The sequence below is a fragment of the Apis dorsata genome, unplaced genomic scaffold, assembly GCF_000469605.1.
Source record: "Apis dorsata unplaced genomic scaffold, Apis dorsata 1.3 scaffold_74, whole genome shotgun sequence".
Taxonomy (NCBI): domain Eukaryota; kingdom Metazoa; phylum Arthropoda; class Insecta; order Hymenoptera; family Apidae; genus Apis; species Apis dorsata.
Genome location: NW_006263372.1, coordinates 3,212,401 through 3,224,574, shown reverse-complemented (window position 1 = coordinate 3,224,574; position 12,174 = coordinate 3,212,401). Strand labels below are relative to the sequence as shown.

The window sequence follows — 12,174 nt, the reverse complement described above, 5'->3', positions numbered from 1 at the left end:
TACGGGGAGGCGAGGAGAGCTCGCTCCTCCGAGAACGAGGACGAGGTATCCTCGCAACAGAGGAAAATTGAAAAAAGGCATCCGCCCGTGGAGCCGAGGATAAGCGACGAGGAGGATTGGGAGAGCGAGTTGAGGATACGGAGGAAACAATTTATGGAGAAGCACGCGATCCGGGAACGGGATCCTCGTTTCGAGGACGAGGAAGATTTAAGCTCGCCGAGAAGGAGATCCTCGGCTGAGGGTAAGATAGCCCTGCTGAAGGACCCCGGCTCGGACGATAATATGGACTCGTGGACGGTGAGCGTTGGAACGCATGCCGCCGCCCAGCTCGGCTCGTCTCAAGAGCGGAGCGAGGAGGAGGAGGAGGAGGAGGAGGATGTCGCGTATACGTTTCGGCGAAGGGAGTATCGCGAGCGAGCGCCGTCACCGAGGGAGGAGGTGGAGGGAGAGGGGGAGGAGGCGAGGAGGAGGCCGTCTTACGCGAGCAGCAGCGAGGTGACTTCTATGGAGGAAGACAGCGACGTTGCAGGTTATAACTTCGTGCTGACGAAGGACAGTAGGAAAAAGTCTTTGCAGGATCTCTCGAAGCTGCCCCGGGATGACTCTGATCTGACGGAATCTGGATGGAACGTTGTGAGGCAAGACAGCGGGGAAGGATTGCCCAGATCTTCGTCCACGGGCCTGTACAAACGCGAGTCGATCGTAAAGAGCCAGGCCAGCGAGGAAGATCCGGAATATCTCGTCGTGGAGAGGCCGAAGCTCGTTCAGCAAGAACGGGAACATCCGTTCAAGAAGGCTTGGCAGATGCAGAAATCTCGTTCCGAGGAGGATGGTTCCGCGTATACGATCAAAGAACCGAAAGAACAATCTAAAACGGAGACGGCGAGATCGAGGGGCGAGGATCCTCCGTCGAAAGAGGAGGAAAAGGAAGGGGGTGGGGAGCAGCAGTACGGGGAGGACACAGGCGCGTCTCCCGACGATGATTCGGAATTGACGCACAGCAGAAGCAGCGACACGGAGGAGTACACGACGAGGAGTTCGAGATCGGAGGGAGCGGAATCTTCGTCAACGGAGAGGAGCAAGAGTTTCGAGAGCAACAAATTTGGTCTGAGATCATCGGACGTCGAGGAGGACTCCTCAAGGTCTAATTGGCCATCCGAGGACGAGCAAGTTTATAAAACAAGTCCGAGGAGTAAATTGGAGGAGACGGAATGGATCTGGGAGAGGGAAGAGACTTGATGGATTTGGAGCGATTATCGAAGCAAGAAAAAAGATAATAAACGTAACTATAACGAGGTAAATTATTCGTGGGGAAGTTATTGGTTGGATTCCTCCAGAAAAGAATGGACGAATTTTTCGACGAATGGTTGGGTGAAAGGTTGACGGTGGGTTTTGAAAGGAAGATTGTGAATCTTCGAAAAGTTTGGTGATCGACGATTTGAATCGTTGTTCCCTTGTGAGAAGCATTATCGAGCGATTTTTAGAAGCGTATCGATTTATAGGATATTTTTACAATCTGTGTATTATCTTTACGTGTATTAAAAAGAGAAACGATTTGTACCCGCTCTGTAGTTCTCTAGCTGTTGGAATTTTAAACGTTGAGAGATGAATGACAAGACCAAAGTAAAAAAAACTACTTTTCGTTGAACAAAAAGTTCATTATCCATATCCTGTTATACTTAATTATATTATTGAAATTTGATGAAACGTGTTCATTGTAAAAATATTGATAATAAAATGATTCTAAAGAAATGGAAACTTCATATAACGAAGTTTTCTTTCGAAAATATCATAAAAATTAATCGTTCATTAATTTCAAATTTTATTTTATTTATAAGATATATACGTTAGAAAAGCAAATCGAGGTACGATTTCATAATATTTCAAAGAAAGTCTACTTACATCACCTATGTCCAAGCAATTTTCATCGACTCTTATCCTCATTTGCCAATAACTTACAATCTACTACTAAGAGCTTCACTAAGAAAGAATATCAGCGAACGCAATGGAATCAGAGTAAAAAGAAAAGATTGCCCTCCCTCGTCGTTAGTTTACGACAGAAGGCCTCGTAAAGAGCTCATACGAGCACATAATGGCCGCCGTTTGTTCGCAAGCTGATTCTCGTTGTGGACGTTATCCAAGGGCGGGTGATGTACACGCGCGTTTATAGCGCCGTAGGGATTACTTCCGTTCAGCATAGGAAGCGACCGCAGGAGATGGCCGCTTACGGTGCTTTTCATTGCATCGCAAGCTCGATCGGCGTGGCTTGGCCCGTTTACGCCTGTCACACGGGATCAGCGATGTCTTCATACCATGTACACATCCCACGAATGGATCAGATACTCACCTACACGTTCGAGCTAAATTGATCGAAAGATACGTCGTATTTCATGCTCCAATCTTTCTTTTATTATCGTTCCTTTCCTTCCTGTGCACTCTTCTCTGCAAGAATGTGATTTAAAAAAATTATGTATATCTCTTGCTTCTAATTTCGTTTTGATTTTGACTTTTCTATTGAATTCTCTGTAGTTTTTTTAGATCTCTCTATTTTATTAACGGAATTACCAAAAAAGAAAGAAAGAGGAAAATAATCGTAAATTGATATATTAAAGTCTTAATACATTCGATTGAATGTTATTATTTGATCCAAGGATGGATATTAATTTTTACACTCAAATATGACAGACTCGAGCGTACATTTGAATAACATCTCAATAATTCACGTAATCATTGACCAAATGAAAGCCATCTGGTGGATCCTTCAACCCCAATTGTCCTAGCGCAGGCCGGACATGAATGTAGCCGGAATTTATACGTATAAACGGAGCTATGGATCGGGGCGATGCGATATCAAATTATCTAACAGAATCCTGGCGCGAAATATACGAATACTCGAGGACTTCGATAAGTGGTTCCAGTCCCTAGGCGTTCTCAGGTATGAAACCACAAAATGGCATAGCCATCGTGAACACGGACGTTCGAGGAATTCGAAACGGTCGAAACGCGAGCGGTACGACCTTCCACGAATCACTTGCCACCAGTTTGGACTACCACGGGTTCACGGTGCCGTGGCTGTGAGCGAAAGCTTGGAACGGGACTCTTGAGATTCTAGAATCCAGGGCCACGAGCTGCACGACCCTTCATAAGCTAGGAATGCGACCGCGGTTCTGATTCAGGTGTTTCGAATCTTTGATTGTTTACTTGTGCAAAAATACTATCCTTTTCTTAACTCTTTTCCTCGATTCAGTCGAGATGGAAATCGATGATGATCTAGATTGTTATAACGTTTTGTTATAGAGAAAGAAACGTAAAATTGGAATATTCTTCTCTTCATCTATTTTGCTTTCACCATAACAATTATATACTTGTAGCTTAAATTTATTTTTAAAAATTCAGTTTCCACGTAATGCTTTAATTATAAAAAGTACCTCACATCTATCTCAAAAGTGTTCAACTCAACAATATCAAAAGAACAAAAAATCTATTTCGTCTTATTTTTTATCAATATCATTCATTCAATGATTATATTTATTAACGTGTTAGCAAAATTTTTTGATTTTTCTTGAAAATAACACACGCGTCTCTTTCAGTTCTATCGTGTCTCTTCCTACTTATTTTATCGTTGAATCTTTCCTCGAACGATCTTCCCAATCTTATTCAGACTTATTCCCTTTATCGTTTGATGGCAGGTATGTTGAAATCGTGGCCGTTTCGTCAAAAACACGATTCATCGGATGTGATCTCTTGTCCATCGTCTCGTTAGTAGGCTGCTTATCCGCTTTCCTCCTCGACGAGCTATGCGAACCTCGTGTTCCCCCATCGTCGTTGATTTTCCTGCCCTGCGTCCACGTGTACACGCGCCTTTGTTGATACACGTGCACATACGTACACGGATTCCAGCAGCTGTGTACATGATGTTCCGAACTATATCTCGTTCGAGATATAACGTTTAAACTGATAGGTTATGATGTTGCACACATGGCTGTAATAATTTTCTTAACGCGCATTTCAATCTATTTTTAAAGGAAAGCTTTTTTTTTCTTCTCTTCGTAGAAGAAAAATTATATTTAAATTTCATCTCGAAACGATCATAAAAATCTGAATAAATAATATTAAAATATTATTTCTATATATTTATATGTCATTATATGTCATTAAAAGATATTCGAATTTTAAGTCGAAAATTTATTTCACGAGGAACAGAAGAGCACCACTTTGTTCTCGTGTTAAATTTTACAATAAGACAAAACAACTTCTAAGTTAATGCTTTTTTTATATAACCGGATTTACTTCATAAAGTTCCACACATTTTTCACTTTGGAAAGATAAAGTTAGAAAGTTCATACGTAACTTTGTAGAGATTTACAACCAAGAACAAAGAAACGCGCGTGCGCGCAAAAGAAAGATATAATATCACCAAAAATCTTCAAAGTTATTTAAAAGCTTTATCCAAAACAACTTTATCAACTAAAATCATTACTCGCAGACTAATCAAAACAGTTTCCAATTACAAACACGCTCTCCACTCTGTATACACTGCAATTGCTATAATCGTATAACCTATATAACCCAAAGTATCATTTGAAGCGATAGTCCTCCCGAGACACCCCGTATACGCGTATATATACATATACACTGCATCTGGTAGATCGTGCAAACACGAGACACAGTCCTCTCTTCTCCCCATACCGAACGACGTGGCCAGACTGCGGAAATCGGTGATTTCCACAATGCGTTCCTTTACAGTTGCGCCTGTAGCGTTTCCAGCATGCACACAACAGGCTTTCCTTTTGGAGACCGTATTCGATGTACTTGCCAAAATAAATACCGATGCACCCGTGAACCCGGGGCACGCCTACTGTCTTAACCGGCACACGGCACAGTGGTAGTCGTCGTAGCTAGATCTCGACCGGTGCAAGAGGCGCCTCCTTGGCCACTCAACGTGTTTACTTTGGTCGAACACGTTTCGGTCCCTGCCAATCACGAGCAATTAAAGTGAACGAAAGATGACTGCGGTTCTCGCATCGCTACGTACGTGATTTTTATCGAAGATTCGATTTCGATATTCCCATGAATTTTATTTATTTATTTCGACACGATTATTCAAGTTTTTCAGTAAATTTCCTTTTTTTTTTTTTTCAAGTGTTGAATCAAATTGTTTCTTTTTTATCGTTATAGATGTACTGGTTGTATGTTCCATATTTTCCTATAAGTTGATCTAATTTGATAAATATGTGTGAACAATATCAGCAGTGTTAAAGAGATGTAAAATGTATCGATATTATTGTTCAAATCGATCTCAGGAAAAGAGTCTGTAATATGATAGCTATAAGGAAGAGGGGAGAGAAACGTCTAACGAAAAGGACCCTCGAGTGATGTTCGAAGGCGAAGAGAAACGTCTAATGCCGTGGTGGCATTTGCATACTTGGGTATTCATGCAGGGAAAGCTTTCGTCGGCGCATTACACGATCCGGGATTGTTGTGCGAATACGCAACAGTTCTCGCAAAGTAAGTGAGAGAACGTTGAAGAGGTTGTAGATACGTTGTTGCTACGTTGAGTACACTTGAAACTATGAGTATATAATATACATTGGATGTCACTCATTCGATAAAATTCTCAGAATTATTTCACAAAGTTGGCACTGAATGATAATTGATAATTTATTCATCGTAATTTACCTCTTTCCCATGCACAACTCTAAGTCTTTTATTCTTCAGACTTGATTTTTTATTTTTCTTAAATTTTTCTCAAAAAAAAAAAGATCTGAAAACAATTCAGAAACAATTTAGTTTAATTTCTAATTTAATAATAAAAACTTATTTCGAAGAAAATTTAATTTCAATAGAACTTCTTCTCAGTCTTCATCGATTCACAGATTCTTCTTTACGAAGATTATTGATGTATAAATTTTATAAATAGAAAAATTTATTTATAAATCGAAAGAATCGATACGTTAGAATATGACGGGCATTGTTCGCGCCGAGCTCATAAAATATCACCACGTGAATCTTTCTCAGTCGTAGTAAGTTTCAATTTATCCCTCGACGTCAAACACTCGCGCAGGGAGGTCTGCCACCCAATTTCCGGCGCAGCAATTTCCCGTAGCGTGGAGACAGCTAAACACGTAGGAGACATCTCCTTAACATTGGGAGGAGAGACACGCTTTTGGCATGGTGGCTCATCTACTCGAGCCGATATTATCAATCGATTCGATAGAACGCCGATAACACGAAATAAAACTTTTATTTTCGAATAGAAGGGAGGATGTTTCCTCTTTCGTATCGTGTCGCTCAGGCCTCGGTTGGATAATTGCTTCGATTATTTACAAGATTTTCTTCCAAGGCGGATTAAAGCAATACCTCCATCCCCCTCCTGTTACTGTTGAGGGCGATACTTCGTCTACTTTGAAGAATGCTTCTCCTCCTTTCTTTCATCTTCATCCTCTATCCGTTTATCGTCTCCTGGTCCCTTCCATTCCTGCCTGTACGCGTCCTCGTCGATCTGTCTTGAACTCGATGGCCCCTCTCGTTCTGTCTTTCAAGCCCTAATCGGATTACCACGGAACGAGGTGTTCGTTCGGGTGTAACTTCACGATAATGGATATTGCTATTCAAAGTATTTCTCGCGTTAAATGACGTTCTCCGTATATATCCAACCGAGGAGAAGATTTTGCGGTTCGATGCGACACTTAATTCTTTTCCTTTTTTTCTTGTCCCCCATCCTAATATTCTATAGGCAACGATGCTCATTTCCCGCTCGAGTATCTATATACTTGTTGTTTTTATATACGAGAGAATATCCGCTATTATGGATTTTAACGAAATGATGTATCTTTTCCGAATGTTATTTTTATTTAAAATTTTTAGTCAAAGTTCAAAGATTTTTAAGTTGGATCGCTATCGTCCTCGGCACATTGATCTAGACTTCAAGATTTTATTGCTAAAAAAATTATTGAAATCAAATATTAAACGTGGAATAATCATTTCGACATTTAACGATTAGTAATAGTAATTATATTTTACACAATCTTAAGAGGTCATATATATATATATTTCCTATGGAAGCTGTCATGAAAAAGAAAAGAGGAATAAATCAAACTCGTTCAAGGGTTAAAGGGTCGAAGAGGCCGATAAGTGGTGCTTGACATTGAATTATGAATGCGTAGCGACGCAAGGAAAGGGAGGGTGTCTATAAGCGAAACGATAGCGTCAAGAGGGTGACAGTAGGTAGGTAGAAGCGTGCCGCAACCGATCCCACATCGTAGGTATTATAAGTTCTGTCGAATCCTTCGTGGGAATGAGCGGCTTGCTCTTGTGAGACTCACCTCTGCATTACTACTAGCTCGTCCCAAGTGTAATCTCTAAGCTCCTAAAAGGTGCTCTTCCCTCCAAATTCAACCACTCCGTTATACACTATCCGCCCTCTCCCTTTCTATAAATCTGGATCGCACGCAATGATGCGCGCGCTTTTAAATATAATAACAGTGAGAAGTCAGTGAGATTTTCCCGATTCCTGGCTGTATTTGCATTGAATATGCAATGTCTATGAAACAATGAATTAGGAAAGGGACAAAACTCGTTTTCGAGAACAATGCAATCGTTCATAACTATGGAATCGAAATCCTGGAACGCTGAAGGGTATTAATAATCATCTCAGGATCGAATAATAATGGTATTCACAAATGAAAGGTAGAATATCACCGATTCCCCTAAAACTATTCATAGAATTATAACAAATGGAAATTAATAGCGTTAATTTTGAATCATAAGCAAATCCGATTTCTCGATTCCAGATTAAACTAAAGTTATCATGATTTTCAAATTATTTTTTAATTTTCATCGAATTCGTATAAATAGATAGAAATCCATCTTATTGTTAATTATCCATCTTTTATGCTGTGTCTTATTCCATCGATCTCCTCTCACTCGCATTCCTCCACACGGTTGAAAACAGTTTATTCGTAGATACACGTTGGCGCCATCCCCTGGCGCGGATGCGTGCGGTTGAATTTTATTACAGGACAAAGGGGTGTCGATAATTGCGCGATCGGTGCAATCAAACGCGGCCGACAATGAACAATATATAATATTCGTATCACATCAAACGGCAGGCTGATCTCGAATGCCTCGCGAAATTTTCAGACGCATAATGGCCGATTGCGTAAAGCAATTTCGCGGGTCATTGCCACTGAAAGGCATCGGTCCCTTCACCCATCTCGATGAATCGATGTCCTCGTGGGATCCACTAATTTTTCCGTTGAACGGTTTAAATCTTTGTAACGGTAAGGTGTTATTTATTTCTCCGGAACGAAATTGAGTTACCTCTTGCGTTAACTCGTTTATAGAAATATTTATGAAGGGATTTCTAGACGCATATTTGATTCGAGTCACGTGCTGCTTAGTGGGGTAGCGTTGTTGTATTGTTGTATTAGTTATCGTGTACATATATGCAATTATATGATCCTTATAAAAATTGAAAATATAATAAATATAGTGGACACTTATAGTATTTTAATATTTTATTAATTTTTGAAGAGAATTGTATAAAAAAAAAATGTATTTGTCTATTATTATAAATTTGAAATACATTCAATCGAATTAAGGAGAACGAAACGTTGTATCATTATCAAAAATTGATAACGTAAAGAGATCGAGAAAGGATCGGAAAGATTAAAAAGATAAAATTTGATTAAAGAACGCGTATCGTTGAATTGTAGTTTACGATGTTGGAAGCCAAATTGACACAATGTGATTCCCAATGGTGCATAAGAGGGAAGCGATCCTACTTTACTACCCTCCTTTGGGAACTATTGCTATGTAATACAGTGAACAGAAGTTCTAACTAGGGCAACTCGACGTAATAAGAAATAAATATTCGAAATTGATCGTCCATGCACGATGAAACAAGGCGGAAGAAATCTTATAAATTTTTAAAATTTAATAATTTTTTTTAAAGTGGAGAAACAACTATTAAAAAAATAATTCACGAGAATGGTTAAAAGTTAAAGAAAGCTGGAAAGGAAGTAGAAAGGAACGTGTTTTCCACGGTTGGTTCTCGTGATCTATTACAAAGAATGGAAGTCCTTTTGTGACGAATAAGATGCTTTAACTTTTATACAGGACGCTTCATCGGATGATATGGCAGTTCGTGCAACAAGTCACGAAGCTTCTTGACATTTTCTTTGTAACTAAATACGAGAAGACAGAAAAGACAAAGAGCTTAATTACTTAGCAACACTATTATCCGGATTAAAGGCGAGGGAGTGTCTATTAGAGAGAGTACAAGACTCAGAAACATCTGCAATAAGACGTTTAATCGACGAATATTGATCGAAATGCGATCTTGTCTAATTATTTTGCACCTTCGAAGTTTAAATGTATTATCTCGAGACAAGATATCAGTACGATAAACAGAGAAAAGAGATTATTTTTTTATTTACAATATATTTGGACAGTTTATTCGTCGATTCTATTACTAATATATAATATTAAATATGAATGCAAAATTTAATTTGAGTCCTGATATCTATTTCGATGATATTGAATTTTATTTAATCTCTTTAATCTATTCAAAAATTTATATTCGCGAAAGATGAATACTAAATAAATATAAAACAATAATCTTTACATCCTATCCAAATATTAATGCGAAACTATATTCAATTATGCATCTTTTTTGAGAGAATATTCTTGAATATAAAGATATCTATAATACGAATGATGAGAAATAATATGCGGATATGAACAATGATCGATCGATCGAATCGCGATTCGATCAGCTAAGCAATTCTAATTCCGATTAACCAAAGGTTAATGTTTGATCGTGATAAACGAATTTCCATCCGAAATTCTCGTCTATTATCTTTTTTTCCACCCCCTCCCGTATCAGTGATTCTTTGGTGTCTCGTTATAGGATACAGGATAGTGAAAATGCAGCGTTACCATTATCATCGGTGTCGGAGAACGTCATTGGCTTAATTGGTGTTGGTCGGTCGAACGTTTGGCCGGTGGTCGGGCATGTATTCGGTGCAACCGTGCAGTTGAGCGCAGCCACGCGTGATTTCCCTGTGCACGGCCATCTGCACGCATCACAAACCCCAAAAGGGTGCTCTTTCACCCGGCCACCATCGGCCGGGCGGATGGGTGGGTGGCACGAGATATTGCCGGTTGCCTGGGTGAAGAGTCGAGATGGCGGCTGGAGGGAGGAGGGGGCCGCCGGTGGTCTGGAAAGCGACGGTGCGCAAGTTCCAAAACAAACATACGACTTGAACGGCTCGAATCGTTTTCTGGTTGGAAACCTGCCCTGGAAAATCGACACGAAACTTTGTAGAGTAGAAGGGCAGCGGCGTGGCGAGTTATGGTCATCAACCTCCACGATCCTTCAACCCGTCGATTCCCAAATACTCGTTATTTTTTCAACACCGGCTAGACCAGGATTTGTCGTCCCTTTTTTGTACCGGATCGAACCCCGGTTCGATTCCACGATTATCGACGTTAAACGCTCCGTTTTTTTACGAGTGGAGATTTTTTTCACAATTTTGACAATTTTTACTTGAATAAATAAGCTTTGATTAATATGCACATCTTCGATTCAGAGACAAATATAGAAGTTGGTACGTGAAAGTCTCGCTTATTAAGTAATTTAACAATTTGTTGGAATTATGAAGAGTTATCTTCATTCATTTGATGTCTGGAAGAAAATTTAAAAAAAATCCAAAACGTTCACTCAAGGAATTGACGTTCTACATGCGTAATAAATATGCGAAATGAAACGCAATTATTCTCATCATCGTGAAATCTTGGAATTATCGAGTTATATGGGATCGAGTCCCAAGAATTGAGTCCTAATACTAGGTAACAATAGATACGATAAGGAGGAAAAAAGAATTCTATTCTTTCCACCGCGAGGAAGAGATAGAAGGTATTATCAGGGAAGTAATTAAACTGGGGCATAAGAAGTGGAATAAAAGAAAGAATGATTATCGTTCTTTCGGGTGAAGATCGATGCGCGTTCCGTTTCGACATCCTTCCAACATTTCCAAGAGGAATGCAGACCGTCTGTCCGGGAACGTAACTGTGGACTGTTACATCGAGAATGGCGGCGGTAAGTCGATGGAGGTAACGGTGTCTGTAACTCTGCCCTGGTTCTACGAACGTTGGTACCGGAGGCCGGAAAGTAATTAGGCTGCAGGCGAGAGATGTAGCGGATATTGTAGCACGCTGCCTGTTACCTTGCCACGCCACCGACTCGGCTATACAGTTGTTGTTATCTAACTTAAATGAACCGTGTAATAATATCGTTAGAGGTATTTCGCCGTTGCGAACACCGGCCTCTTTTCGTTACTTCAACGTCCTGGCCGAGAGAGCAAGAGAGAGATATGTATATACGTGTACGTGTTTTACGTGTTGCGCGTGTTAGATCCAGATTCGTGGATGAGCAATAAGTGGCGAGTATGTAGGAAATTAGTGTTGTAGTTATCGTTACGTAACAGGTAGACGGGAAGATAGGATAAGTGTCCAATAACAACCAGCGACTAATAATTTTACCGAATAGAATGATGTGTAATACGACGTACCGATAAATAATAACTTTATGATTAAATTTGGAATTTAAGAAAAAATGAGATTGTGAAGATGTGAGAAAAAATTGGAATAAAAGATCGATTATATTTATTATATAAAATCAATTATTATAGATGTATAAGATTCATTTTAAAAAATGGAACGAATAAGATAAGTGATATTTACTTCTACGTTATACTAATTCACAGATTTTCCATACATTTGCTCCTCCTAAAATAACAGTTATTGAAATAAAAGCAGTCGAATGATTTTAGAAATAAATCACAGATCGAGAGAGAAACAAGAAAATGATTCGGGTAAAGAGCATATGGACGGATGTAACGTTGAAACATGACGGATACGTCACGTGGTCGACGAAGGAAGTAACGATACGTGTAACGCAATCAATTTCGACCTGGGCGCGTGTCAAATGTTCGGTTCCGCTCATTCCCGGCGGGAGCGAAAATTCCGAGATTTTCCACGGGAATAAACGGCCCGTTTTTTCGCGCTCTGATGCGTCCAGCAGCGGGCAAACAACGCCTAAATCGTTTGAAAAACAAGGGGTAGGGGTGTTTTGTTTCCAGCGCGTTGAAGCGGCCACGCCGCGACCCA

At 39.9% G+C, this 12,174-nt stretch overlaps 2 protein-coding genes across 2 annotated transcripts in view; one reads left to right on the top strand and one right to left on the bottom strand.

The window, feature by feature from the left end:
- The window catches only part of LOC102671301, an 8,104-nt gene extending 6,456 nt beyond the window's left edge, over positions 1-1,648 (top strand). The window contains exon 14 of the mRNA XM_031508136.1: positions 3-1,648. Within this exon, the coding sequence (XP_031363996.1) occupies positions 3-1,239 (1,237 nt within the window). The 3' untranslated portion in view covers positions 1,240-1,648. The remainder of the gene's footprint in view (positions 1-2) is intronic.
- The window catches only part of LOC102671838 (probable cytochrome P450 6a13), a 136,390-nt gene that overhangs the window by 17,506 nt on the left and 106,710 nt on the right, over positions 1-12,174 (bottom strand). The window lies entirely within an intron of this gene.